We start from the raw sequence: 26229 nt of genomic DNA, 5'->3' as shown, positions 1-26229 counted from the left end.
CCACACCCTGTGTGTCTTTGTGTGTTTGTGTCTGTGTGATCATGTGTTAATTTTTCTTTTTTGGTTTGATGTGTGATATCATGTGTCACATGCATAACTCAGTGTGCGTGATTACTGCAAATGGCAAGAGTGAAACATGTGGACATAACGTGTGTGTGAGGGGAAAACCAGCGCTGTCAGGTGTACTTAGTTCAGAGCCCATTGAAGAGTTCTCCACAGTGACCAGAGGGGTCACAACCCCATTATCCACAGGTCACACGCTGACCTCCACAGTCAGAGTTTATGGGAGTGAAAATCCTGGTGTGGTGTGTTTGTGTACTCTATGGCTTACATATATTGTGCGTATGTCTGTGCCTGTGTGTGAGTGTAGATGTGAGAGACATATCAGAAGTATGGTTTTAAAATCAGTTTAGCTGAATTATCCATCCATCCATCATCAACCGCTTATCCTGTGTACAAGGTCGCGGGGGGCTGGAGCCAATCCCAGCTGGCATCGGGCGAAAGGCTGGGTACACCCTGGACAGGTCGCCAGTCCATCGCAGGTTAGCTGAATTAGTTTTTCTCTAATTCATATGTTAGTTTTAAGTGCACATTTTACATTTTTGTTCCTTTAAAATTTAAAGTGAAACACTAAGGGCAAGTCAACAATAGTGGCTGTTTTTATGAGTATACTGGTTTTAACCTGAGTAAATGTGGTTTATTTGTCTTGATCCCATACACATTACATCTTTTAATGCACCTGTTATGTAGGGAATCAAACTGAATATTTATTTTCACACCATGACACTGAGGAATAGTCAGGACAGTTTTACGCACAGTATATCAGTAGTTTATTCAAACTGTATTTTTTTACTTCATAAGAAAATTTTACTTTCCTTCCTGGTATATAATGTGGTTTATAATCTAGTCAAGGAACTGACTCAACTATTTTCTCATGTGTTCTCAAAGTACCACTAACTCACTTCATCTACTTTATAAATCAAACCAAATGTGCAGTCACAACAGAATACTTAATTTTTTTTAACTCATGTTTCACATGTACAACCTCTAAAGAATGACTGTCGTGTAGCCTGGCCAGAGTGGCTAGGAAGGTGGTAGGTAAGCAGACTCAAACATCATATGTTTATAATAACGCATCAAACTTGTAGCAACGCTAACAAGAGGCACATGTTCACAGCAGCACCGCCTCACCTCTTTTTTTCCCCCCTGTTTATATAGGGTGGTCAATTTACACCCAACTGCTTCAGCCCATCCCATTCTGATGCAGGTTGATCTACTCCACAACATCAATAACTAGAAATCTCTTAATATTTGGAACTTCGTTATCAATTCACTCCGCTCCCACTGCCCAGAAAACAGGTAACACATTTATTCATAATAATCAAAAACAACCAAAAGAAACATTCCTTTAAAGAAATACTTGGTTTGGCCCGGTGACGTCATCCATGACCACCTTATTCCTATAAAACAGGAAATGCTTAGGCTGGCCCCTCCCCAAACAATTATTCTGCATGGTGGAACTGAAAAAAGGAACAAACAATTGTAAGTATTAACACAGGAAAACAATTAAACCATGTTTAAACTTGCAACCTAATAAAATTGAGCTGAAACTAACTTATGACTGTGTTTACTTGCTTGTTTACTTGTCGACTGTAACATAATCCAAACACAAACAACCCAGGATAGTAAGTGGTGCACTTTTACACAAGCTATGGTAAATTACCAAAAAAATAAACACATATGTATAAACCCACTTCGTCACAATGACAAATACTGTTTGGGGAAACCGTAAAGGAAGGAACTGTATTACCAGCTAAATTGGTCCACAATCACTAAACAAACTAATAATTAACAAATTAATTAACAAAACAATTCACACTTTGCTCAGTTCAGTTTCTTTTCAGTCCAACTAAAATGCCAGGCAAGAGCTCACTTAGAAATAGAGACAGAGTAAAAACAGTTGGCAACTCAGTTCAAAACACTAAAATAGTTCAACTAAACCCCTCTTAATCTCTAAAAGAAATAGTACTCACAGTGCAAGGAACAACCTGTGAATACAGTACTGCAGTTTAGCGAGTCAGTCCGTGCAGACTGTACCGATAGTTTTAGTCTGACCGGATTATGCATCTATTGCAGTTAAGCAGGCTATCGTGAGAATCAAACTTTCCTTTCGATAACTACGTCCGCTGGCAGGTAAAGTGACGCTCTGCTAGCTCTAGCCAACCTGCCAGCAGACAGTTGCATTCAACACTCTGATAAAACATAGTTTTCTCAGTATGGACAGATGATGGGATGTTAGACTCATCAAGCTTGTCATTTAGGCCAGTCCATCAACCTATTTTGCTGCCTTCAGCTCTTGACAGTGATGTTAACAAGCCATCCAACACCTTGTCTAACCCCACCAGCACAAAGTCTCTCTCCTGATTACAGTTTACTCTTGACAATGTAAACTATAGAACAGAATGCAGACGAGTCAATTCAACTTAGTTTAAGTCACAAGGAGTAAAATATGATTTATTTCTGCCCTCCCCACTGGGCAGAAACAAATCCATCCAAATGACACCTCTCAATTCATGTGGCTTTTGTTTACATGCAAGCAAAAAAAACAAAACTTCATGTTATCACCAAACTAGGTAAATGTTGCTGTGCTTCCTGAGACCCAGTCATTTTACATTTTGTCCATCAGGGACCAAAACTTGGTAAATGTAGGTAAATTAAAAACACATCAGTGCTCTCATCTTACAAGGACTTAAAATATAGCAACCAAGAATCCAGGCTAATTAAAATATACTAGGACTCTTATCATTTGGGGACTTACACTTAGTAATCATTTCTCACCTGGGGCCTGTTCAAGGGGACATTTGTCTTTTGAATTCCCTTCCATCAAATACTGTCTTTTAAACAGAAGAGCGGGTCAGGCTTTTTGCTGCTTCAGAGAATCATCTCCACAGAACTCACTAAAGGGGAAAAGAAGGAGGCCAGGGGGTGCCCTGAAACAGAAACAAATTAAATTTCTCTTCCCGTCGCTCCTTCCTTCTCCTACTTTCAAACCATGCCAAAGTCAATACTCCATGCTGTGGAGTCCGAGAGTGAAGCTACTGAACATGTTACTAACAAAGTCCATTTTGTTCACTGTCTCACCTGGAATACGAATACATAACAACAACAAGCTCAAACTGATAAGTGATAGGCTGGCCGGACGATTAACAACAGGGTTGTTAGTTGGGTTTTTCTTCTTTTATTCTCAGGGATCCAGGAGTAGGTGGGGAGTGTGAATATATATTGAGTGGGTGCACAAATTGATTGGATAATTTTGTACTGTGCACATTAAATGTTGCTAATTATTAGTTCATTATTTAGAGATTAAAAGGGGTAGGTAAGTTTTTCTTCTTCCTACCCCTTTCAAACATGTAAATAGAAGTTTTCTTTTATTGGCAATCATAAATTGTATGTTTGGTTGCTAAATATCTTTTAGTTTTTGTTGTTATTTTGAATGTATGCTTATTTTAAATTGTTTGTCGTTTGTTTTTGTTTTTTTAACATGTCTGATATAAATATATCAATCGGGCCAATATCTGGCATTATGAGATAATTGGGATCAGTTGATACCTGCATTTACGAAGCTGATAAATAAAAAATGTCTGGACACATCTGCAGGCTGACTTGTCAGTGTGGCTGCTGTGGAACGATGTTAGCGTTACCTTTCTTTGTCTTGTTAGGGGCCATCAGCATCACAATCGGCCACTGAAAAAGTCGGTCAACCCCTAATAATGATTCAATACCTTTAACACTTCTGCATCTGAATGGATCTCAGCTATGTAGAAATAAATATATATATGCACCAAAGTCAGACAAAGGGGATTATTTTCTGGCATATTTGCTCTTGAGTGGCTATTTCACATTAACATGTACGATCATACCAATATCTACCAATACTCTGCTACCCATCAAAGTAAAGCAAGAACCTGGAAAAATATTGGCCCTGTGTTTACAGATCTATCAGATCAAACTGCTTTCCGTCTATACTTTAGGGTAAACACCACAGCTGTCTGTACCATCTAGCCCACGTAACATTATATTCTACTCTTCTCAATCACAATGAACATGATTGTGGAATATGATTCTCACATTAAAATTTCACACGGCAAAATAAACTAAATAAAGTAATAAAGAAGATGTGGAGTCAAGCATGGCCAGCAGTATCGTTCACTGTGTTAACGTGCAATGTAAAAACACTGCAACAGCAAGAAGTGGAAAAGTAGCAGCAAAAATGTTTTAAACATTTGTGTCCAAGCATATAATTTTATACAAAGCTACCAGTCAAAAATAAACAATTTTGTCAGTAGTCATAACATAATGTCATAAAAGCAGGCCTGTGCTCAGTATCCACTGTGTGAAAGGACTCTGAGCTCACCTGACAAAGCAGTCAGACTCAAACAGTCAAGAGAAGGTTTGTCTTGCCAAGAGGTTCCAGTTCTCTTCCAGATTTAGCATTAAGGTAGTTGCACTTTATTTAAAATGTGTTTGTGATAAAGCGGATGACATGAGTACATCAGAAAAATTCAATTCAAAGCTAGGAACATGTGGTTCAAATGTTGAACAGGAATGCTTTCATGCCAGGTATCTGGATCTGAATAAATCTTCTTGGCATGATCTGGATGTTGTAGTCCTGAACATAATAATTTAGTGATCCTGACAGGGATGAAGAAGAGAAGGAAGAAGTCTAAAACATATACAAAGCTTTTTGGAGGCAGATAGATTCAGTTTTGCTCCAAGACACAACAGCAGACTGGCTACTTTCGATGGCAATTGTCTCCATTTCATCTGTAGTCTTTCTCTGCTAATTTCGCTTCCTGCTGCCCACAATTTCCTCCTGACAGCGCGAGTCCACCCTGCTAGACACGTTTGCATAGTATTTATTTTATATAACTTCCATCTTTTGTGCTCTCTATTGTATTACATTTTAAACATTCAATACTCATGAAGACATCCACACATTTTCCTTTCTTTACAAATAACTATCCTCTTAAGGCAGCATTGGCTTTACACAAAATCATTACACATTTACAAACACCATAACAATTTGAAATGGATTTCTTTTTGTGCCTAGTAAGGACACTTTAAATTCTCCTGATGGTGTGTCTCAAAACAAAGGCCTTTTACAAAACCCGTTGAAATAGATCTCATTTTGAAAATCTCTAGCTGCGCTCACCTTAAAGGCTTGTTCTGGTTTCAAAAGATCTACAATATATCTGTATTTCTTCCTCTCTCTCTTCACTTTCTTTTTAACTTTCCATATATATATATATAAAATCATTTTAGATTACCATCAAGCCTCCAACATTTTAAATCAACATATGTTAAACATATTCCTGTTTGGTCTTCTTAGATTCCAACCACTGGAATGTGAGCTCTTCAGACATCTTTCAGCCAGCTGGAGACTTCAGCTCTTTTTAATCTGAAAGCTTTCAGATTTTATGTCCAAGCATCTGCATGGGTGAAATATTACACCCACTTCCCCTCCAGTGTTCCAGTCTGGGTTCATTTAACAACTGTGGGAACATCAGCACCTCTACTTGAGAATATGATACATTTAACATATACACCGATCTGCAAAAACATTATGACCACCTGCCTAATATTGTGTAGGATCCTGTTTTGCTGCCAAAACAACCCTGACCTGTCGAGGCGTGGACTTCACCAGCCCTCTGAAGGTGTGCTATGGTATCTGGCACCACGCAGCAGATCCTTTTAAGTCATAAGATGCAAGATAGGATTTCCATGGATCAGACTTGTTTGTTCAGCACATCGCATAAATCCTCAATTAGATTGCGATCTGGGGAATTTGGAGGCAAAGTCAACACCTTGAACTAGTTGTTGTGTTCCTTAAACCATTCCTGAACCATCAGGAATTACAGTTTCCATGAATGGTGTACATGGTCTGCCTTCAAGGTTAAGTGGGTGGTCCCCATGGGCATCAATGAGTCTTGGCCCTGTCGCCAGTTCACAGCCCTTATCAAAGTCGCCCAAATTCTTACACTTGCCCATTTTTCCCAACACTTCAACTTTGAGGAAAAAATGTTCACTTGCTGCCTAATATATCCCACCGACTGAGCGATAATTAGATAATCAGTGTTAGTCACTTTATTTGTCAGTGATCCTAATTTGGAACAACAGAAAGAAAGAAAAATAAATAAATAAATAACCTATTACAGTAGGTTGGATCCTGGGGAAACTACTGCTGATTCCCCCAAAAAAAGGCAGAATCATGAACTAATTCCTGCATCTTGATTTTTCCTCTGGGGTGAGCCTCCTCGTGCAGGGGGCCAAGCTGGAGTGAAAGGTGGACACCTCATCTGTCTGCAGCTCCTGCAAGGCCTGACACTGCTGTCACTCTGTCTCTCGCTCCTTCTCTCATTTCCTCCCTTGCATTTCTTCACTGGAAGAACCTCCAAAAGGCTGTCGCCACTCTCTGCTGGCGCCTTGCCACCGCTACCTGAAGGGGCTGAGCTGTCCTCCCACTTTGTCTGCACGCCGTCCTCATCCTCTTCCTTGTCATCATCCACCTGAATATTACTATCTGACCTGCTGAAAGCAGAGAGAATCTGAGTTATGAAATGATAGCTACTGTGCGGCTATTAAATTGCACACCGCCATAGGCATCATAATTGCTGTTGTGCATTTCTGGATAGGCTAACGTTATCGTCTCTTTGTTGTTGAAGATTTCAAGAAGGAAACTACTTCCCTATACTTCCACTTCTTTTTCTTGCTGGCCCCTCTGTCCACTTCTTCTGTACCTCTCTCTTGTTATGGATGTATGTCTCCCACAGGTTAGGCCACATTTTCTTCACTGCTTCAGCTGACATTAGTATACAAAACAAGGCAAATAAATCATTTGGCTGCCGAGAGCATAATCACTACTGTCTAAACTTTCGTACAACTTTTGTTTTACGATCGGTACCTACCATCCTCAATTCCAAGTTCTTTACTTTGATGGCTGTAAAATCCTTGGTGCTGGGAGAGGAAGTGAATCAGCTTTTCACATGCCACTTTGGGTGAGGACGTTTGCATGAGCGGTCAAACAAGGCTTTTGACAGAGGCGAAAAACGCAGAAAATCAAACCTGTTCCGAAAACTGATGAAAGTTTTGGAGTCGGTGTGTAAACGTACTGACACAGTATGAGGTTGTATTTATTTTCTAATGTGTGACATATTTGGATGAAAAACATGGACTTGGTGTGCAAAGGCCTTAACTTTTTCCCCTATCAACTTAAAATCTTGTCTTTGCCAATTAAGACAAACACTTCTACGTGTGATATTCTAATTCATACATTTCAATAAAGCTCTCGCATATTAAATCACGGCTGTTAAACATGGCCCAAGTATAAAACACAAACAATACAGTAAATCCAACCTCTGAATAGTCCAGTAAATCAAAAACATCTGAATGCATAAATAGTTGTTACTGGTTTGTTGTCAATTTCCTGCAGAAAGCTCCTCTCTTCAACAGAATAACCTTTTCATCACCAAGTAAATTAAGTTTTATTCTGCCATTTCAAAGAAGAGAACATACTGTGAAGAAATTGGCAAATTTTAAGAAGTTTTGTTTTTTAAAAGATTATTTGGTAATTCAAGGTCTTGATTGATAGCATCCCATCGATCTTACAGGTGATGATTTTAGGCCAGAGTGGGTATGGAAATACTGACATTCTGCGTGCCATTCAATTCGGATATAAGGTTTACATTTCTCATCTCAAAGTGCTCTTTCATATTTCCTTCACAATTCAGTCTCAATTTTCACCCTCATGTGTGAATGAGGAAAGAGTGTCAGTGTCCGTCTCCTGAACAGAAACAGAGAAAGAGGCAGGGAAGAAAACAAGCAAAGGCTAATGAGAAAAGTGAGAGACAGGAAGGCAAGCAGAGAGAAAGAAAAGCCAATTGGTGGCAAATGTACAGACTGGCAGCGAGAAGCATACCTTAGAATGCCAGACAGACAGAAAACTAGGCAAACAGACCGGAACACACATTTACACAATTATATGTACACATCCACCCTAGTGTAGGCATTAATATCACCAAGCCCTGTTCCCTGTGCTGTGGTTTCTCAGTCTTGTACCGCCATCTAGTGGGGACAACAGTTGCTGAATTCATGTTTGTGTTAATGCCTTCAAACGAATAGCTGATTTCTGACTCACGGTGTCAGGAACAATTCTTGTGCAATAACCCAATAACTCTGCCTCTAATCAGCCACCTGTTTCCTGGCTAACACTTATTATTTATTCACCACTCTCTATTTCAGTGCTGTTCATACTGTTATACTGTCATATTATAGATACTATATACCAAATCCACCTACCTCAAGTCATTACTCCTGCACAAAATACTTTTACTTATTTATTCCAGCATCCTTTGCACTATGCTTCATTGCAATGTGTACATGTATGCATACATATGTACCTGTATATCACATCCACCTCCGACATGTACATACTCCTGCATCCTTTGCACTCTGGTCACTGCCCTATTTGTCAATATGTCTATATTGTTATTGTTCATAGTGTGTATATCTGTGTTGTCTACACTGAAGTCTGTGTCTGATTGTATTTTATTTTTGTATGAGTAAGCACATTGTGAGCAATGTACAATCCAGAGTCAAATTCCGTTTCAGTTTAATGTCAAGTAAAAATATTAGAAAATGTTCTGGGAGAGAAAGGTCCATTAGTCGTGAACACTCTTGTCGTAAAGTTTTTAAGAACGAGAAGTTAAATCGTTGTATTTAACAGTACAGTATGAGGCTGGCAGCATAGATGAAATGGCAGATTTACATGAGCTGAACCTGTTCACTGCCCACGATGCATTACTGCATGCAACTTTTATACAATGTCATGTGATTGGCTGTGGTTTGCCCACTTTATTATTACAGTTACCTTCAAGTACAACTCTCTTGGCTCTTGTGTTTACAAATGTCTGCTTCCACTGTAAATTGCATTCTCCTGTGGCACTCACTACAAATTTATCCCGAGGAACATCTAAAACTTTTTTTTATTTGTTTAGCACTAAAATTTTAAATTTGAAGAATATAAAGGGTATGTTTCTGCTGCCACTTGAAAAGCTTGAGCTGCTTACCATTTGTAGTTCCTATTTTACAGGCACCATAATAGCTAGAGCCAATTGGTTTCACTCTATTAATCAGACAAGAAAATCGACCCACAGGCCCTTCTTTTTTATAATATTAGTTCCTGGTTTGATGCTCTTGGCTTCTGCTCTGGGCTGAGCTTCCTCAGCTGCTTCGTGCCATCCAGTGGATGAAAAGCAACATAACAACATCGCCCTGGCTTCCAACATGTGACAGATTTTCCTTTATTATTGCAAATTTAATTTCCACTGCATGGTTTTTAATTAATTAACCTAACTTGCAGACTGGATCAAAAAACTAATTTGCTATTAATCTCTTGACTTTTCTTTTGATTAATCAATCAATCAGTGATGTAAAATGCGCATCACAAGCTCTGAGAGCCAAAAGTAATATAAAAGACTTGTGCTTTGAAAAATGCATGGTTGAAGTTATTGCATAGTGTAGTATTTCATAGCGCACTCACACCAACAGCTAAAAAGTTTTCTAATCTTATAAGTAATCATTTAACAACATAAAACCTGAATACGCATTGAAAACTTGAAAGATGTAAAACTGGGCAGTTGTTCAGTCTGACACAAACACTGGTGAGTTTCCTGTCATGGCATGCATGCTGGCAGGGTGGTGGGTACAGTGTGTGTGTGTGTGTGTGTTTCAGGGTAGCAGCATGTGTGGAAATGCTTCTCATTCCATCAGTGACAGCTCTCAGCTGTCCTCCTGTCTGCCACCCTGTGTCTGTCTCTGTCCTGACCCATTCACTGTCCATCTTCTTGTCTTTCCTCTTTTCCTGTCCACTGTCTGTCTTTATGCCTCTTACTGTGGCCTGCTTCTCTATATCACTGATATAAGATGCTGTGCTGGACACATCACCCTAAGAAAAACTTCCACATATGAGAAATGATGACTGTTGATTTGTGTATATTCAACACACACACACACACACACACACACACACACCCAGCTGTCTCCACTGCCTTGAAGTGTGCTGAGAGGTTGGGATATTGTTGGGTGGGGGAGGTGGAAACCAGAGCTGACAGAGTTCACTTACTGGCCGAGCCACCTTCCCAGGACTCACTTTAACTCCAAAGTAACTGCTACAGCTTTATTGCATATGTCTGCTTCTATGTGAAAGTCAGTTAATAGGTTAGCTTGTGACCTGCTAACTGGTTAACAAGACTTTGTAAAACGGAAGCTGTAAATTTCATAAACATCTGGTGGAGATATGAATCTTTCAAAGGTCCAGATCTTGCTGGCATGGATTCTCTGTGTATTTGCCGGTAAGTCTTCCTGTGTGTTTGTGTGTTTGTGTGTGTGGAGGTCTTGATATTTCAACCTTCTTGGTTATGTTTTTGTGCATGTTGTAGCTGATATGAAAGGGGGATTGGCATGTTGTTTCTAAAGGTCTAAATTATCTCTAAACTATTTAGAAGTTTCTTTGCGAAAGCCATCATCCAGGCAGTTATATTTTCAATAAAGACTATGTGTATATTTAAGTATATTTAAGTGCTAAATTCATGATCTCTGTGGATCATGTACTGATCTCTCCAGAAACTGTACTAGTGAGTGGAGTGCCATATTCAGAAACTGGAGACAGCTTCCTCACATATGGCCTGGAAACTAAGAGAAAAAGGGTAGGAAATATTAATAAAATCTTCTATCATGTTATATATAACTGTATTTCACAATATCGATATATACACCGTTCTATAGTGCATTTTGTTGTACTACAGCTTATAGATAAAATAACCAGACAGAAATCTCTGGCTTTGGTTAATGCAGTGAATTAAATACCTGACAAGTGCCAAAATCACAAATATCCAACACTGCCATAAAGCAGACTGCTCATTGATTTGCAATATCCCCACACAGGCCTTACGCAACCAGACATATTAAAAAAGAGACAGCTATCCTGGTATATACAATATTAGCAAGCAAGGTGTTAATTCGCAGAAGTATCGTGATTCTTATCTACTACATACATCACGGAAGTAACATCGACTGTTACTTTCTGTGCAAAGCACTTCCAGAACAGACCGTGTATTAGCGTATGTCCTTTAGGTACCCTTAAAAAAGGCAGATCAGCATTGTTAGCATTCCTTGCTGCATTCATTTCTAAGTCATTTACTGATGTCCTCTTCAAGAGTGATTTATATTTATCAGTGAGTAGGTATGGGTTTGGTGTCTTTGTTCAAGGACACTTGAACAGGACACATGCAGCTTGTTGATGCACACACTGTCTGTTGGGGGGATTAAACCAGTGACCTTTCAAGTACTGGGCAGTCTAACCATCAGGCCTACTTTGCCTCCCCAAAGCATGCAGCACTTCATAGATTTGTAAGACATCCATATTTCAATGCTTGATATTCTCTTAAATTAATTTCTATCTCATATTATATGACAAATGTTTTACCCATGAAATGCATTATTTCATGGTCTGCTTATCGTCATCCACTGATACCTGCAAAATACTCCATGCTACGTCTCTGCTCTGAAGGACAGACAGTAATTACAACATAATCTGACTGGTTTATCTGGTAGGCAGCAAAAAACAAATGAAGAGAACATGACTTCAATTACTGAAAACACCTAGGGCTACTTAACATCAAATTACATGATCCACTCATAGCTACCATAAAGCATTGGGGTTTTGGCAGTATCTCAATGAGAACATATGATTTAAGAAATGAAATTAGGTAGAAGGAACAAGAGCTGGGGCATTACCCACTGTCCTCTGTGCTGATCACATGGCCATTCAATTTCAGATTAAAGTCAAAATATAACCTATAAATATTATCTTCACAAAGATCCTAAACACTTAGATTTAACAGCTCTGAAAAGGAAGACTTGGAATCAAAAGGTAATGCATTTTTGAATAAAATGCTGGCAGAGTCTTGATCCGGTCTTAATAGAAAGTGTTTTACATTTTGTAAGTGCTTTATGCTTGGTGCACACTAGAGGATTTTCAAATCTTAACCAATTTTAAATACGTGGGATACCACAGACAACAACAGATTTAACCGATTTTTAATATTTTAATCTTAAGAATGCACACACCAGACAATTCAGTAAAGACCAAGGACCACACATGCGTTTGTACTAAATGATTTCAAAGTAGTGATTGTACGGTCTTGAGATCTCACAGAAACTCGCATGATGAAATGTGATTTGAGACATAAACATGGAGGCAGACTGTCGTCATCAGTTTGTTGCACTTGGAGAGGCAAATCGAACTCAAAATAGGCCCAATTATTCTTTTGTGTGCGGCCAGAATTAGTCGGATCTTTTTACCCAACTGCCAATTTATTTTTAATATAAATGGTGTATTCATTATAGTAGCATACCTGAATCCCCCAGATTTTTACTTCAATGCTTAGTGATTACCAGTTCAGTCATTTGATTTTATGACCCCGCAGCTGATGAACTGATGTGATGGCCAGATAGAGGTGGTGTGTCAGGATGAATGGATGCTGCCTGTAAACCACCAGTTGGACATTATCTGCATCACTGCAGATAAGTGCAATAAAACTGTGCTCAGTAAATCATTTGAAGGTCTTTAAATCTAGAGGTTACCTCCACTTTGAAAAATATTTACTAGGTGGAGCTTGTATGTCAGTATAACAAAGAGATTACAGCCTTAAAACACGAATGTCTGTTATGGTAACCTAACGTTACCCTATACGTCATCTAACGTTTGCCTGTTTTACATTTTCTGAGAGAGAGAAATGGGCTACAGACTGTTATTTCAATCTGAGACTGACATTTGTGATCATCTTACTGCATATTAATCCATAAATCCAAGTCATAACCATTTGAAGTCTAAAGTCAAGTGCTTAAGTAAAAACAGTGAGTCTCCAGTTCAGGGAAAGGGTTGACATACTGTGTTTAAATTAATCTATGTGTCACAGCAATCATTGTGAATTTGAGGTCCATTATTTTTCTGATAGAGTCTACCATTATTAATATCATAAAAACAGCACTAGTGTGGAAATTAGACTAATTTTACTATTATCATAATTCTAATGTGGTTTTTTGTGTCTCTTTTTCAGGTTGTTGTTTGAAAAAAATATTGAAATATTAAATGAGACAATTTGTTGATATTTATTTTGGATAAATTAATTGTTATAATAACCAAGAGAGAGTAATTAAAACAAATCTTTAGAATAATAGATGAATTAAGCGTTAAATTAATCAAATAATTGATTAAAAAAATATTGTTAGATTAATCTACAAAACAAAAAAAGGCTCAGGAAGATATTCCTTAGTGCTGCAGCCTGAAATCTAACGTCGGCATTAATGTAGCATAGCCTATTGCTCAGAAATAGCAGCCAGTGTGCAGCGGTGTTTCCAGTCAGGAATCTTTTACACAGAGCCGAAGTCGGTCTCCTCTTCTACAAAACAAGCGGAACAGCTGCAGTCCTGCAGCTCTTGTCGGCTGTTGAAATAACTTTCCAAATTGTCGCAATTTTATTTTTGTGTTGCTTTCTCTCAAACTTTATCGTGTGTCTCTTCATTATACTCCCACACAAAACCAGCTGTTTTTAATAGTCACACAAAGCCTATAGTTTTTCCATTATATTCCAGTCAAACCTGATGTTCATTTATAAATTTTGCTCATGGATAGTGGTTACAAATAATGATGCCTGTGCATCGCTTTGTACGGCGTATAGGCCTATAGCCTAATCTTCGCAGGTCTTTAGACCATAGTGGAATCACAACAGTGGGCGGAAAGAACCTTTTACTTCCTTGAAAAGAGATCCGGGGACTTAAAAGTCTCCGGGGCTTTTGGTCGAAAAGTGGCTTAAGTCACTCTGGTCAATGACTCCTTACCTCCAGCGTCACATGCGAAGCCAGGTGCCACGAAGCTAACATCCACTCCGGGCTAGAGCTCGACCGATATGGAGTTTAAGTCTTATACCGATTTTGATTTGAGGATTTTAAAATCCAATAGCCGATAGATTTTTTTTTTGGTCATGCAATAGTTATTACCTTACATATAATCTGCCACTATAACTACTTTCTAGATCTAGTTTATCACCTGCACTCTGTTAATTCTATCCAAAGCTACAGAAACTATTTCCTAACCACGTTCTGGCTCTATGACAGTGATGCAGAGGAAACACTGCCCTTGAATTAATCTAATACTTCATGACTGTCTACAACAAGGATCTGCAACTGTGTGTTAGATACTTGTTCAGCTCACGTTTATTCACAAGTCCCCTCTGGTTTAATAATTTCTGACACACCGACTGTAACTACAGACACTACACTTTAATCGCTCATTGATGTTAGCCCCCCTCCACCGATAACCACGACATTAGCTTTGTGGCTAATTTAGCAACAGGCAGCGTTATCTGCTGTTGTGGATGTTAGAAAATATTTAGAAGTAATATATTAAGAGAGAACTGAGAGGACCAGACAGCGTAGCCTCCAACACTAGGTTACCGTCACATTAAATCACTGCTGAGCCTGGAGAGGGCAGTGAAAAACGGGAGGGTAATCAAGTCAGGTCTCCAAAGAGGAGAAGTGATGAGGGCTATTTTTATTATTTAAGTCATGTAATTGACGTGACAAATGACCTACTCACTGGGAACACCGAGTGTGAGCGCTACCAGGAGCTACTCTCCGTAGCTCCGGCAGAGCGGCTCTGAGCTCCGTAGACTGCGGTCAGCTGATGTTTTGTTCTGTGGTGCTGCAGTGTTGTCAACAAAGGAGCTGCAGCACACCCCCTGGTGGGCAAACTATGGAACACTCATGACATGAGGGAAGGATCTGACTCTGTTTCTCTTTTTTAATAGTCATATATCGGCTGTTATAAACAACGATGGTGATATATCAAGCATATATAAGCAAGTAGCTTAATTCGGCCAATAATATCGGCAAAACGTTAAATCGGTCGGGCTCTACTTATCGGGGCCAGAGTGGCGATAATAGAGACGCCACTCTCCCTATTATAAGTCAGTGTAACATCAAAATCATTTTGAAGCTGTTATTTTAAGATAAAATTAATACATAATGTTGCTTTAAAAATGCTAGGATGGAGGAAACTAGCAGAATGTGGGTGTCTTACTCTTTAAAGCGATGTTGAATTTGGTAGTTTATACATTACATTTACTAATTTAGCTGACAATTACAATTGCTATTTATGTCAGAGGTCGCACGCCTCTGGAGCAATTAGGGGTTGTGTCTTGCTCAGGGACACAATGATGGATAGGTCACAGTGGGGGATTGAACCCAGGTCTCTCTCACACCAAAGGCAGGTGTCTTATCCATTGTGCCACCACCCCTGTGTAGCTTCATGCCCATGAACAAAATCTGTAATCTGTTGCTCAGGTTTTGAGAATATGGGTGACAAATGCATGTCTGATGATGAGGCAACAATGTCATTTAATTATCTTTTTATAGAATTTCAGATATTTCAGAATAAAGGTTGTAAATCCAAAGTTATCTGTTCACAATTGTCTCTTTAAAGTGATGCTAAAGTTTGAATATAAAAATATGAGATCATTATTCTTAGTCAAAGTCCATGATGCAGTTTTATGGCAGGCAAAAATATATTTTTTTTTTTTACCAGTTATGTGTTCTCAGTTTACCCATCATTGGCAGTAGAGCCAAAAAGATAATTTAGTTATTTCAATAATCAGAATAAGAAACTCGATATCTATAGCCAACCAAACCCATTCAACCATTTGACTGAATGCTACAATTAGAAAAGGCCACTGCGAACGACAACAGATGAGGCAATTTGAGAGTAAATGGCTACCAATTTTTTTCTTTTGAAACCCTGCTCAAATGCATTGTCAGTAGGACTGATTCACTTTCCTCAACATCATTTTCCCAGTCTGTCATGTGACTCAAGGTAATCACATTTGGTCAAAAGCTTGCTTCAGGGCCACAATACCATCATAGACTCAAAAGCAACTGGAAATAATCTCCACGCCCACACTTGTGTTACATTTCAGCAAAAAAGTGGCAGAAAACGGTAAGAGCCTTCGGGTTTTATTTTGCAGTGGAGTTGAGAGCAGGCAATGACTGACAGCTCCAAGTGGCTGCTCTGTCCCGCCTCCCTTCTATTTTTGTGTGTGACCAGATCAAAGCGTGCTAGCAGGACAACAGACAGGGAGCAAGCAGCCAGCGACAGACAGACACTTGCAGACAGCCAGAGAAATGAACATCAACTGTATACAAACAACACCACCACACTCCTCATCCACATCTTTGAGAAAGATCCCAAAAGACGTGTGTGTGTGTGTGTGTGTGTGTGTGTGTGTGTGTGTGTGTGTGTGTGTGTGTGTGTGTGTGTGTGTGTGTGTGTGTGTGTGTGTGTGTGTGTGTGTGTGTGTGTGTGTGTGTGTGTCCTCTGCTTATGCTGTCTAACTGTAACAAGATCCTGGCCTTCTCAGTTCAGGCTGAGTGTGGATCACCAGCAGATTCCAGAAATAACATGCAAAGGATGTAAGTTGGGTCACAACGTGGCTAGCATGTATAATCTGCTGGGTCATATTATAACATAAATATGTGACGTTTTTACTGTCATTACATGAACAAAGCTGATAGGCAATAGTGTAGTAGTGTGTAGACAAAGTATCGCCTACCACAGTAATACTGCCTACACGTGGCAGGCAAGATAAAGACACAGTTAGTTCTGTTCTGAGAAGGTGGCCAACCTGTTGGACACTATGAAAGTATCCGGGGCAATTCCACAAAAGATACGGCCATTGTTTCTGGTAGAACCAGACCAGTATCTTGATGGGCCAATATTATTATCATCATCATAATTTATTGTTGGTAAAGTGGCTTGCAGTTTGGACTACTGCCATCATCCAGTCTGCTGATTTTAGAAGATAATGTAATATGTAGGCAGAATAAACTGTTGGGATTTTTCCAGAGACAGAAAGGTCAAATCCCAGAAATCCAGGACAGCTTTTGTTTCTTGAAATGAGTACAGTTTTACTGTGGTAGGTGCCATATTATTGCAGTAACCGACCCAGCCTCACAAAACACCCACTTTTCACATTATAAAACTGCAGAATCTAACAAACAACCAAAAATGCAGTGCTTTCCAAATGAATCTGTAGAAGATCGTGGCACAGTTTCATAAAAGCTCCCTACACAGGTCAGCAGTTCTACAGATGTTTATCTGCTTGTGGTTCAACTGAGTTGTCAATGAAAAGCCTGTGTGGGTTAGACACGCTCACTATGAGTAAGAAAAGTATACATGAATTAATTAATAAATACATAAATAAGACATTTTTTGTATCCAAAAATGTATGGGCTCATAAAAGGTATGTTTAAAAAAATAAATAAAATAAACTAGCTGGAAACACCTTTTGTATGAAGAGGTGTTAAATGTAGGTTAACTGTTCTGAACTCAAACTGATCCAGACATAATGTCAAGTGGATTGGCCAGGTCTGATTTTCCCAAACACCCTCTTAGCACTGAGATTACGTTCGCTCCAAGGACTTATACAGAAACAGACTTGATCGTAGTGCTTAGACGGCTCGTGGGACATTCACTGCGAAGGCTTTTCACCAATATGGAATGCCAGTCACATGACTGCTGTTACTGTTTATCTGTCTGCATCCGCCTGTCCCCGTCTCATATGATAATTCCCCTAGCTTCCTGTCTTTCTCTCTTCCAGTAAATATAAATAAAGTATCCCTTATCCCTCTCTCTCTGAAGGGTTTCAAGTTGCCAGGGCAATGTTTGGTGTGTGAATCACAGTTCACTCTCGCTTCAGCTGCGATTTCAGTTCCGGTGTGAAAACATTTGTGGGGACATGGGCTTCAGCTGAGCAGAGCATGGTAACATGTCATTCTCACTTGTACCTTATCTAAAGTGAGCACAAAATAAAATGTGTTCTGAATGTGTGAACCTGAGGTTGTGTACTGCATGAAGAGTACATCACTTACATTAGGTCTACTTAAACATTTTTTTAAGTGTGTTTCCTGCACACCACCACCTCCGCAAACAAATCTGTTTTCCTCTCCTTATTGATCACTCAACCTGACTGATATCTGACCTCCCTGCGCAAAATGTACAGAAGATGACACTCATGAAGTAAAAGAGTATGTAACAAAATAAAGTCTGACTGCCTGACTGAACTTTTGTGTTTGTCTGTGTGTCTTAGGTCCAGTATTCTGCTCAGAGGACGAGACTCGTCTGGTGAATAACCTGTTTGCTGGTTACAACAAGGTGGTTCGTCCAGTTAACCACTTCAAAGACGCCGTAGTGGTTACAGTGGGACTGCAGCTAATACAGCTTATCAGTGTGGTAAGGGAGTGGGAAAAAGGTGGTAAAACCAAAATCTACTATCTCAACCCAAACCTGCTGCTTCAGTAAAGCATTGTAGTACTTGCAAACCATGGGACATGTGCACTGCAAGTTAAAAACACAGCTTAGTAAATGTATAAAATATTCTAATTGAATTACAAGGTCCAAAACAGGGCATCCAATTAATGCAGCAGTAGACAAGCTTTTTTGATGGATTGTAAATATGGCTGTCCATACCATGCTGTGGCTCACTTACTTAAACTTTATTTGTCCCCGTAGGGCAATTGGTTCTGCAGCAAGGCATAGACACAGGACAGACAGATACAAGACCAAAATACATAAAAGGATGAAAAAATTTTAATACTAAAATGTTGCAGACTCTGGTTGCATAAAACAGGATTGAGAAGATGGATAAGTGCTAAAGTGCTACAGAATTAGGCGCTCCATTTCTGAATAAATAAATAAATAGTCCTCCTATTCGACGGCCATATGTTAAAAAGAAACAGCCAGCAATGTTCATCAAAAAAAAAAACAATATAGTAGCAATAGACGGCAACATTTCCACAACAATCACCATCATCATCAACGTAAGTACCATTCATGTTATAAAAACCCCATCACTATTTAATTGTTACATTTATCTACTTCTCCGGACTGAGTTTAGAAAGGAGATTGCAGTCGGAATGAATGAATATCTATTGCAATTTACCGGGGGCAATCTAAACCAAGAACCAGAAGGTAGAATCTGAAACTGCAAATGAAGGGGGTGGGTGCTGTCAGAAATAATTGATTTGGCCTTCCTAACTACTACCTGTCTGTTTTACAGGTCAGTGAGGCTACACTGCTGGACACCTAGAACTTTACTGCTGACTTTCACAATATTGGAAAGAGCAGTTTTACGGTGACCGTGATATTACCACACCAGCAAATTACCAAAAATGTTAATACAGACTCAATGTATGACTTATAAAAAAAGGTCACGAGGGTCTTAACATTAAACTTTGACAGTTTGCGAAGGAAAAACAGTCTTTGTGGCCTTGTGTCTTCTCAGTGTTGGAAATAAAAATTCAACTTATTGTCGATCAGACTGCCATACTACACACACACACAGACGTTTCTATGCATCCCACCATCTGCCCATTAATGGTAGTGGCAGTCACTATTTGTAGTAGTTACAAATATGTAACATAGCATCATTGTGTCAACAACTGCCAATGTCTTAAGTTAAATATGGAATTTATCTAATTAATTTAAAGCATATCACACCATCAAAATATAAGCCAACAGTCCCATTCACAAGACAAAAGGTCACAGCAAGTTTTGGATAACAATATGTGGAGCTATGGTACTGAAATAAACAAGGCAGGTCTTATATTAAAAACATGTCAGTCAATACACAGGGTAAATGTATGAAGTGATGTGAAACAACAGCAGAATACATTCTACAACAAATCCAGTACTCATTTCCACTGGCCTAATCGGCAATTCACTCAAGAAACAAGGTTAAGGTCAATGAATCTGTCACTCGCAGACAGAAAGTCACACCTTTCCACCCACTTTGATGACACATCGCCCAACCAAATGCAAAACAGGCACAATGAGTTAATGAAAACACAATGCAACAAGGTGACAGTGGCCTACAGACGATAGGTTAGGCTCGGCGGCCACGCATACTACACACCCAGGGTCAAAACCGCACGCATGCGGGCTCAGCACGGCGGCCACAAAACACAAACAACACAACACCATCAGAGCGCAAATAAAAATGAGTTGCTCCTACTGTTTGTAGCTCTCCTTCTGGGTCTTTAGCTGGCAAGCTCCGGTTCTGTGAAGATGTTGACCAGGGCTGAAAGTCCAAAACTGGAAAGGTTTTCTCCTCCTTTATCTTCGTGTTGTTATAACCAGCTTTCCCACAACCTGTCGATAGTGGACAACAATTAGCTAGAGTTGGCAGCGTTGACAAAAAAAAAAAAACTAACGTTACTTACTGCTGCTAGCAAAACCAGCCGTTCTTCCTAACATTAACGTTAGCTAGCTTTAATATTAACCGAAGAAACAAACGTTTGAACAAACCTTTAACGCCACTGGCATGTTTTAACGGAAAGGGTTGCTGGTATCCGTCTCCAAAAATATTGTTTTTTGCCTTTAAACTTTATGTTCCAACTATTGTTTGAGCAGAAAACATTTTCGGCCAAGTCGCATTCGCGCGGGGCATTTTTACGCCGTCCGTGCGCACGCGCGTCTGCTTGGCCTTCAAGATGAAATGGAGCAAAACTTTTGCCTCTCATTTTCTTTGCAGTTGACAGTGTTTCATTTCAGTTGCTTTTTTATTGTTAATTATATTTTGTTGTGAAATCTCTCAGAAAATATAAGCTACTTGCTTCTGTCTGTGTCCTTTTCTGCATCTCTCAGGATGAAGTTAACCAGATTGTGACCAGTAATGTACGTCTCAGACAGGTAGGCCTGAATTTGACTTTTGAATTCTTGACAACAAAACTGTGCTAACCATTCATTTACAAATCCCAATAACAATCACAAGATTTTCACACCACATTGCAATAGATGGGTCCATTTAACAACATTTGGATTTTAGGTCCCATATTTGTTAGACACACCTTTTCAGTCTCATTAAATTACTGTCATTTTTAGGAACCCACGCAAAGCTTAGCTTTACTCATAAAGCAATGTTTTACCAAAAAACACAGAGTGCTTCTGTTCATGTAAACTAATCCCTTATGAATTAATGCTGACACACCTGTGACCCCAACAGTGTAGTAGCCTAAGTTATCAAAATCTAGTTATCATAGATTTTAACAATTAATCTGCTGTGGAAGGTATATACTTAGCTGCATGATAAGATCCATGCTTTATATTTACTTGGTGAATATATCACACTAATTAAATCATACATAAATGATCTCCATAAGTAGAGGGTGATCTAAATAAGATCTTGTAATATGAATAAGGGAGGATTTGTGACATGGTGGATTTTTCACATTGTATGAAGTGACTAGGAATCTTAAATGACAATTTCCTCCTCATGGAAATAAAACAACTGAACACAGCGTTATCAGTACATTAGTAGACACAGTTAGCTAAACATTTCCTATTTTAACCCCAGCAATGGTTAGATGTGAACCTGAAGTGGAATCCAGATGAATACGGAGGCGTCAGGAAGATCAGAGTCCCTTCAACCGACATATGGAAACCTGACCTGGTGCTATACAACAAGTAAACACATTCACTGTCTCTTTTTGTAATGTCCTTGAACATCTTGCTGCTCCTCTCACACTTTTCCTCTCCTCTCCTCTATCCCTGTCCTCCTCCTCTGCAGTGCTGATGGTGACTTCGCCATCATCCATGAAACCAAAGTCCTGTTGGAGCACACCGGGATGATAACATGGAACCCGCCGGCCATCTTTAAAAGTTACTGTGAGATTATTGTCCTCCATTTCCCGTTCGACCTGCAGAACTGTAGCATGAAACTGGGAACATGGACCTATGATGGACTGCTGGTCGTCATCAACCCAGTGAGTGTAACTCATAAATTTAACTTTTTAATAACTGTTGCTATTGTAGTGCATTATTTACTACTCTTCTGTCTTTTAGGACAATGATCGGCCTGACCTCAGTAACTTTATGGAGTCGGGTGAATGGGTGTTAAAGGACTACAGGAGCTGGAAACACTGGGTTTACTACACCTGCTGTCCCGACACACCATACCTTGACATTACCTACCATTTCCTTATGCTGCGGCTGCCTCTCTATTTCATTGTGAACGTCATCATTCCCTGCATGCTGTTCTCTTTTCTCACCGGGCTGGTCTTCTACCTACCTACTGACTCTGGTACGTAGATCCTGGAGGGTTTTGAAGTACATAGAAACTTGTCAAAATCTTTCTAAAACTTTGATGGTGACTAAATAACATTGGTATGACCATTCCAGTAACCAGTAGGATTTGTATCCCTGTGACTTTTATTTGAACTCACAGATTGGAATTGCTTGTAGCCCTCAGGGGTGATTCTGTAACATTACAGCATACAGAAAACACTGAAATGTTAACCCAATGTTGACAAGTTAGTTTATCAGTTCATCTGTAAAGCCCTAACTGGCCAATAGTTTCTGCCATCAGAGATATTTAAATCTAAACACTACGGGTTTGCCCTTTTTGTTAACAGCCAAAGTGCAGTTCAAAATGCAGTATGGGATTATGATTTAAAGAAATGCATTGGCAATATATAGCTCAAATTCAGGTTGTATAAAAATGGCAGAAATAATAGGTAATGTAGGCAGAAATGTGAATCTTGGCATCACGACCTGTGGTGTGAAAGTAGCCTGAATGTCCATCTCTCTAGGTGAAAAGATGACTCTCTCCATCTCCGTCCTGCTGTCTCTGACTGTCTTCCTGCTGGTTATTGTGGAGCTGATCCCCTCCACCTCCAGCGCTGTTCCTCTCATAGGGAAATACATGCTCTTCACAATGGTGTTTGTCATCGCCTCCATTATCATCACTGTCATTGTCATCAACACACATCACCGCTCGCCCAGCACGCACACCATGCCCGCCTGGATCCGCAAGGTTTGATTATCTACCTGAGATAATTCAAGAAATGTCATTGCTGTTGTTTGTGAATGATAAAAAATGTATTAATACCTGTATCTGTCCGTCTTTCAGGTCTTCATCGAAACCATTCCCAACATGATGTTCTTCTCAACAATGAAGCGGCCCAGCCAGGAAATTCGGCAGAAGAGGTTGTTCCCTACTGACATGGACATCTCTGACATCTCAGGCAAGGCTACACACAGAAAGTTTGACGTAGGACATGCGTATGTTCTGGAGGGCGTGTTGGTGTAACCTGCTGATGTTACTGTCAGTAGAGTCATAGTGACATTAAATAAGTCAATAATATGATTACTATTATTATGGAAGACAGAGCATCATAAAAGGTGCAATATCTTTCTGTGTATACCCGCAACTACAATCTGTCCCTGCCCCTTCCTCTGCAGGTAACCCCACCCCCACCAGTGTCACCTACCAGTCTCCCATCACTAAAAATCCTGATGTTCGCAGCGCAATAGAAGGGGTGAAGTACATCGCTGAGACAATGAAATCAGACGAGGAATCTAACAATGTAAGACAACACCTGCATGAATAATGGATACAAGTGTATGAACCTCTACAAGTTTAGCTGGACAGCCATCCATGTAGTTATTTTTTTTAAACTAAACAAGAGTCAAAATATTGTATTTTAAAAATAGGGAATGTTAAAATGTGAGTGCAGAAGCAAAAATGAAATGAAATTTCACAGTGACTTCCTGAGGACCGTGTTGATATGTAAATCTCGTCTCAGCCAATAAGCATATTTCCCCAAATGTCAAACTACTTCTTAACTTTACATCTGATTTTATTGAAATATGTTCTACAGCCCAATTTTATTGGCTGATATGAGCTAATTGCAGATAAATCGGTGTCTGTGTTTTACAACAGCTGACAAAAAACAAATGGAGAGAGGGATCCTTTAATCATATTGTGAATGTTGTCGTTGCATGGTTTGTCCACCAGAGGGCACTCTGCAACTCGACTGTTGGCAACACCACAAAACACAGCAAACAGCTGACATAATCAGCTGTACTTTTGTTCAAAGTACTATTTATAACAATTTTTTTTATTTAAACTGCCTTATGTCATATTATTTTGGTGAGACCTCATAACTACATGTAATAAATGTTAGGGATAATCTTTATTTATTTATGTTATGTGTTGCTGTAGTTTTTTAAATATCCTGCTAATAAGACGAGCATATTGCATCTCAAACACGACTTTCCTGCCTCCTCATCTCATCTCATCTCATCTCATTCCAGGCAGCAGAGGAGTGGAAGTTTGTTGCCATGGTTTTGGACCACATCCTGCTCTGTGTCTTCATGGCCGTGTGCATCATCGGGACGGTCGGCGTCTTTGCTGGGAGACTCATCGAGCTCAACATGCTGTAGAGAGGCCTGACGCATAAAGGAGTATGTGTATTATCAAGATGTACGTCACACATCAGAAAAGCTTTTATCATTGGATTGGTTCAGGTTGTGCTTGCTCTCTTTCCCGCTCTGTCTCTCACACAGTTTGAGTTGGTTTTTAAATGCTGTAGTGAAGTGACATGTTGTGTATTTGAGGAGACTGCACTTGAAGGCAAATCATGCATCTTAAAGGCATGAGTTTCGTCATGGTTCGTCACTAAGAATTTTTCTATTGTTTTTGTTTTCTACAGTGTTTTATTGCTGTTAACTCTACTGGGCTCTATGAGTGTATTTTGACTCTTGTGTAAAAGTCCAGTAACAGTAATAATTGATTTGTTTTGTTTTGTCTTTTTTGGCAGCTTGTTTTAAGGTTTGAGTCAGAACATTTAGTTACCTGTTAAAATAAAAACATTAGCATAAGAACATTTTAATTTCTACCATACTGAAGACTAACTGAGAATGGATGCTATATAATTAGTCAATACAAGTACTTTCTATTAACATTTTGAGTGAATAGAAAATTAACCCTGTCTCCATCCCATTACTGTGGGTCAGTTGAAAGCTTCAGCTTAGCGTGAATGTCTGTGTAAAACCGGACTTGGATGTTACAGGAAAGGGACGAAGATCTGTTCAGCTTGTTTGAAACAGAGCCACTAATTTAACTGTATTTAACTGTAATCCAATTCCATTTCCAGCTGTATAGGCCGAGTCTCGTTGATGGCATAGTCTTCGTCTTGTAGTGCAGGCAAGACATTTTCCTGCCTGGAAGTTTTATTGTTTTGTTCTGCCTGACACTCATTGGACTTCTAAACTTCTCATATATATTTATGGTTTAAGGTTGTGAATTGTTTAAATTATTCATGAGTTAGTGGCAAGGTTTGCTTTGTTACTGATGCATGTAAGTTTCTCTTAACTCAGTTGTAGTTTGTTAAGAGCTCATTCATTTTGAATAATACTTTTTGCATAAAGGATTTTCAAACACAGTCCTTCACATGTTGAAAATCTGTAATCTGTTAAAAAAAAAAAAAAAAAAAAAACTTAAACCAACAAACTGTTGTAGGTAAAGTTGCCGGTGAATATCGAGCCAAGGGAGGCATGGCGTTTGTTCTCGGGCAGCCATCTCAAAGCTGCACCAAGCTGGTATGCTGCTCCTCTCTGACACTTTTGATTTGTCACTTCTTCCACGTGGAGATTCATTGTTTAGGGAACATGGGATTAAAGCTGGTAAGAATCGTTTTGCTTTAATTGCATAGCAAATAAAACAAGCAAGTGACAGAGCAAAGGAAGATTGTAAAACAATGGAAGTGAAAAAATCCATCAAATTTAATTTTGAAATATCACAGCAGCAGTGTTACTGCCTGTTAACAGCAACCAGCTGAAGGCAACTTGATTTATTTTGCTGCTGTTCCTTAGGACAAGAAACCCTTAGTTTGGTTTAATGAATAAATGAATAAAGTTCTGCTCTCATATTGTGCTGTTCATTTATTTTTTATATTTGCAGTTGTGTAGATGTGAAATAGTGAAAAATAAGTCATTACTAATTTATCTTTCTTTATTGGTGTATTGTTTGTATTGTTATCTAAAGCTCAGACTTCAGACATAATATATCACTGACTTTTTTTTTTTTTTTACATAACTATCTTATTACTTATTCTGCATGTTATCTAGTCTTGACTTTGCACTCTGTAGGTCACATTTCCCACACTATGTAGCTAAAGTGGGCATGAGCTTAGACTGAGAAATCCACAAGTTCACCCAAATCACGAATAAGCAAAGATGTTCTCACCCTAGTGGTGTCTGGCCTTGCAGATAGTTTA

The 26229-nt window shown here is 39.2% G+C and overlaps 1 protein-coding gene and 1 long non-coding RNA gene across 2 annotated transcripts in view; one reads left to right on the top strand and one right to left on the bottom strand.

The window, feature by feature from the left end:
• The window catches only part of LOC119916857, a 42312-nt gene extending 21491 nt beyond the window's left edge, over nucleotides 1-20821 (bottom strand). Inside the window, exons 1-2 of the long non-coding RNA XR_005447177.1 lie at nucleotides 20477-20821; nucleotides 20184-20320 (exon numbers count right to left, since the gene is read on the bottom strand). This is a non-coding gene — a long non-coding RNA (uncharacterized LOC119916857). The remainder of the gene's footprint in view (nucleotides 1-20183; nucleotides 20321-20476) is intronic.
• Nucleotides 10355-25879, top strand: chrna1 (cholinergic receptor, nicotinic, alpha 1 (muscle)). Its single transcript, XM_038736822.1, has 10 exons — nucleotides 10355-10409; nucleotides 18261-18403; nucleotides 20816-20860; nucleotides 21525-21634; nucleotides 21738-21933; nucleotides 22013-22250; nucleotides 22759-22982; nucleotides 23079-23193; nucleotides 23411-23535; nucleotides 24266-25879. Exons 1-10 carry the CDS (start codon nucleotides 10355-10357, stop codon nucleotides 24392-24394), a joined length of 1380 nt encoding a protein of 459 aa, XP_038592750.1. The 3' UTR covers nucleotides 24395-25879.
• Nucleotides 25880-26229: the final 350 nt, after the last annotated feature.

Source organism: Micropterus salmoides, unplaced genomic scaffold (assembly GCF_014851395.1).
Source record: "Micropterus salmoides isolate LMB-PRFRI ecotype aquatic unplaced genomic scaffold, ASM1485139v1 Ms_hic_scaffold_22, whole genome shotgun sequence".
Classification (NCBI taxonomy): Eukaryota; Metazoa; Chordata; class Actinopteri; order Centrarchiformes; family Centrarchidae; genus Micropterus; species Micropterus salmoides.
This window is presented reverse-complemented; position numbering and strand designations above follow the sequence as displayed.

Excerpts from the sequence above, each read along its gene's own strand:
- chrna1 (XM_038736822.1), top strand. The coding sequence starts at position 10,355 with ATGAATCTTTCAAAGGTCCAGATCTTGCTGGCATGGATTCTCTGTGTA. Across the intron at positions 10,410-18,260 it reads GATTCTCTGTGTATTTGCCG|GTCCAGTATTCTGCTCAGAG; the intron begins GTAAGTCTTCCT and ends TGTGTGTCTTAG. Across the intron at positions 20,861-21,524 it reads GTAATGTACGTCTCAGACAG|CAATGGTTAGATGTGAACCT; the intron begins GTAGGCCTGAAT and ends TTTTAACCCCAG.